Genomic DNA, 2,385 nt, shown 5'->3' with positions numbered 1-2,385 from the left:
TGTATGGAGTCATTTTGTATGGAGTCATTTTTGTCTAATTTTTTTTTGAGTTTCTATGCAGAAAACTGTTTTGAGTCTTGTTATATTTTCCTTTTTTTTTTTTTTGTTTTGTCCTTAAAACCCCTTAATTTGTATTTTGGTTTACCCGGGGGAGGGGCTAAAGGGGTATTTAAAGGGGAGCTGAGCTCACTAGAGGGTTATGCTGGATCCCATGGTAGTGTTGGCTGTCTGAGTAAGTTTGTCCTGTAAGTAGTCTTGTGAATACTTGTTTTGTGTTTTTTTTTTTCTCAACTGAAAATATCAACATTGTTTCATTTTTTCACCTGGGACTAATAAAAGAAAAGCACGAAGGCTATTTTTTGACTGAGCCATCATTTTTTTGTTTATTTTTGGAATGAACCCGTGACATTTGGTGTCAGGAGTGGGATGGCCAGTCGACGGAAGCACCCTACTGTGAAGCGTACAGGGCTGCGCTCACAAAAAGTGAAGCAGGACTTACCTGTGGATGACGGAGGCTGGGCAACTGAAGATGAGGAAGGTGGCGCCGCTACCTCAATCAGGCAGCCTGCACCAGGTACCAGGGAGGAGCTTGTGGAGGTCATGAGGACATTTCTGAAAGGACAGGAGCAGAGGGACAAGGGGTTTTTGGCGGAGCTGAGAGGGCTTCGGGCCACCTTCCCAGCCCCACAGCTGTCTGTCCCTGTGTCCAGACCTGCATCACCATTTGAGGAGTCAACACCGAGTCTCCGGGTGGACCCCCCCACTCCAGCTCCTCGGAGAGGAGCTGGCGCCAAGGAGGCCCCAAGGATCAGCATGGAGAGAGCTGAACCCGCGAGACATGAGGGCCAGCTTTACGGCGACCCCAAGATCCCTCAATATGTCTCAGGGGAGGACATTGAAAACTACCTGCTACGCTTTGAGCGCATCGCAAGAACTTGGGGTTGGCCGGAAGGTGAGTGGGCATGTCGGCTGGTGCCCTTACTCACCGGGAAGGCGTTAGAAGCTTATACAGCCATGGATGAGGAGTCGGCGCACTCCTACCCGGACTTGAAAGCTGCACTGCTGATCAAGTTCGATGTTTCACCGGAGACCTACAGGCAGCAGTTTAGGTCCATATCAGTGCCAGCTGGAGAGAGCTCGACCGAGACCTACCACCGTCTGAAGGGGCTGTACCGGCGCTGGATCCGACCGGAGCAGCACTCCAAGGAGCAGATCGGGGAGCAGATTATCCTGGAGCAGCTTCTTCACGTCCTCCCGGCAGACGTCCGCACCTGGGTGAAGGAGCATGAGCCGACAGAAGGCCTAGCTGCAGCCAGGCTCGCGCTGCAGTATCGCAACGCGAGGAGGGGAGGCCCCGCTGCTTACCAGGATGTTCGTCAGCCGTCGTCGCAACCCAGAGCCAGCTTCAACCCACCTAGAGATCCCGGGCCTGCACCCAGCCAACGTGGTCCCGGTAAGGAGCTCATCTGTTTTTATTGTCAGCAGTCAGGACATAAAGCTGCCCTGTGCCCAATCAGAAAGGCTAAGCTTACCGGGGCTTGTTACACCCCACGGGCTGAGGACATGCAAGGGGTAGGGAGAAAACAGTGGTTCAAGGAGGTGTGCATTAATGGGGAACCTGTGACTGCTCTGGTGGACTCAGGGAGCTTCATGACTCTTGTACGGAGGGACTTTGTGCCAACGGGCTTGTTGGATTACAGTAAGCAGGAGGACATTTGTTGTGTACACGGGGACAGACATTCTTACCCCACAGCAGACATGACGGTGATGGTGGATGACCAACCATACTTACTTACTGTGGGGGTGGTGGAGAAGTTACCGGTAGCTGCTATCTTGGGCTGGGATTTACCTGTACTCCTGGATTTATTGCGGGAGGCGGGGGCCGAGGAGAGTGGCTGTGACAGGGGTTTGGCTGGTCCTGTGTTAACCCGGGCTCAGTTCCGAGCAGGGGTGGCACCCAGTACAAAGCAGCAGCCGGAGCCTGAACCTTTTTCCAAATTGGACAGTGACCTGTTTGAGGGGGGCAAAAAGGGTCCAAGGAAATCACGTAGCCAGCGGAGGTTCGAGAGGGGCCTGAAGTCAAGGGAGCCAGACTCTCAGGGGCTGGACAAAGACTGGTGGGAGGTACCAGGGGACATTGGGGCTGTGCAGAGACAGGATGAGACCCTGAAACCAGTGTTTACCAAAGTGCTTGGGGGGCTGGACAGCGCCAAGGGGAACAGAAATAATTATGTTATCGATGACAATGATGTTCTGTATTTAGTGTCAGACTGTGTCAAGCGCCTCGTTGTTCCCTCGTCTTGCCGCCAAAGAATCATGCACTTGGCTCACACCGTGCCTTGGGCTGGTCATCTGGGTCGCAACAAAACATACATGCGCATTGCT

At 53.1% G+C, this 2,385-nt stretch overlaps 1 protein-coding gene across 1 annotated transcript; it reads left to right on the top strand.

Moving 5' to 3' along the window:
* The first annotated feature begins 284 nt into the window (after positions 1-284).
* LOC105924614 lies at positions 285-1,985 on the top strand. Its single transcript, XM_036125141.1, has 2 exons — positions 285-1,699; positions 1,939-1,985. The coding sequence occupies exons 1-2, from the start codon at positions 427-429 to the stop codon at positions 1,983-1,985; spliced, it is 1,320 nt and encodes a 439-aa protein (XP_035981034.1). The 5' UTR covers positions 285-426.
* The last annotated feature ends 400 nt before the right edge of the window (positions 1,986-2,385 follow it).

This window comes from Fundulus heteroclitus, chromosome 21 (assembly GCF_011125445.2).
Source record: "Fundulus heteroclitus isolate FHET01 chromosome 21, MU-UCD_Fhet_4.1, whole genome shotgun sequence".
Classification (NCBI taxonomy): Eukaryota; Metazoa; Chordata; class Actinopteri; order Cyprinodontiformes; family Fundulidae; genus Fundulus; species Fundulus heteroclitus.
Note: the sequence above shows the minus strand (reverse complement) of the source record. Positions and strands in the feature narration are given on the sequence as shown.

Coding starts and splice junctions, on each gene's coding strand:
- LOC105924614 (XM_036125141.1), top strand. CDS start 427: ATGGCCAGTCGACGGAAGCACCCTACTGTGAAGCGTACAGGGCTGCGC. Junction 1,700..1,938: donor AACGGGCTTGTTGGATTACA/GTAAGCAGGAGG, acceptor ACCCGGGCTCAG/TTCCGAGCAGGGGTGGCACC.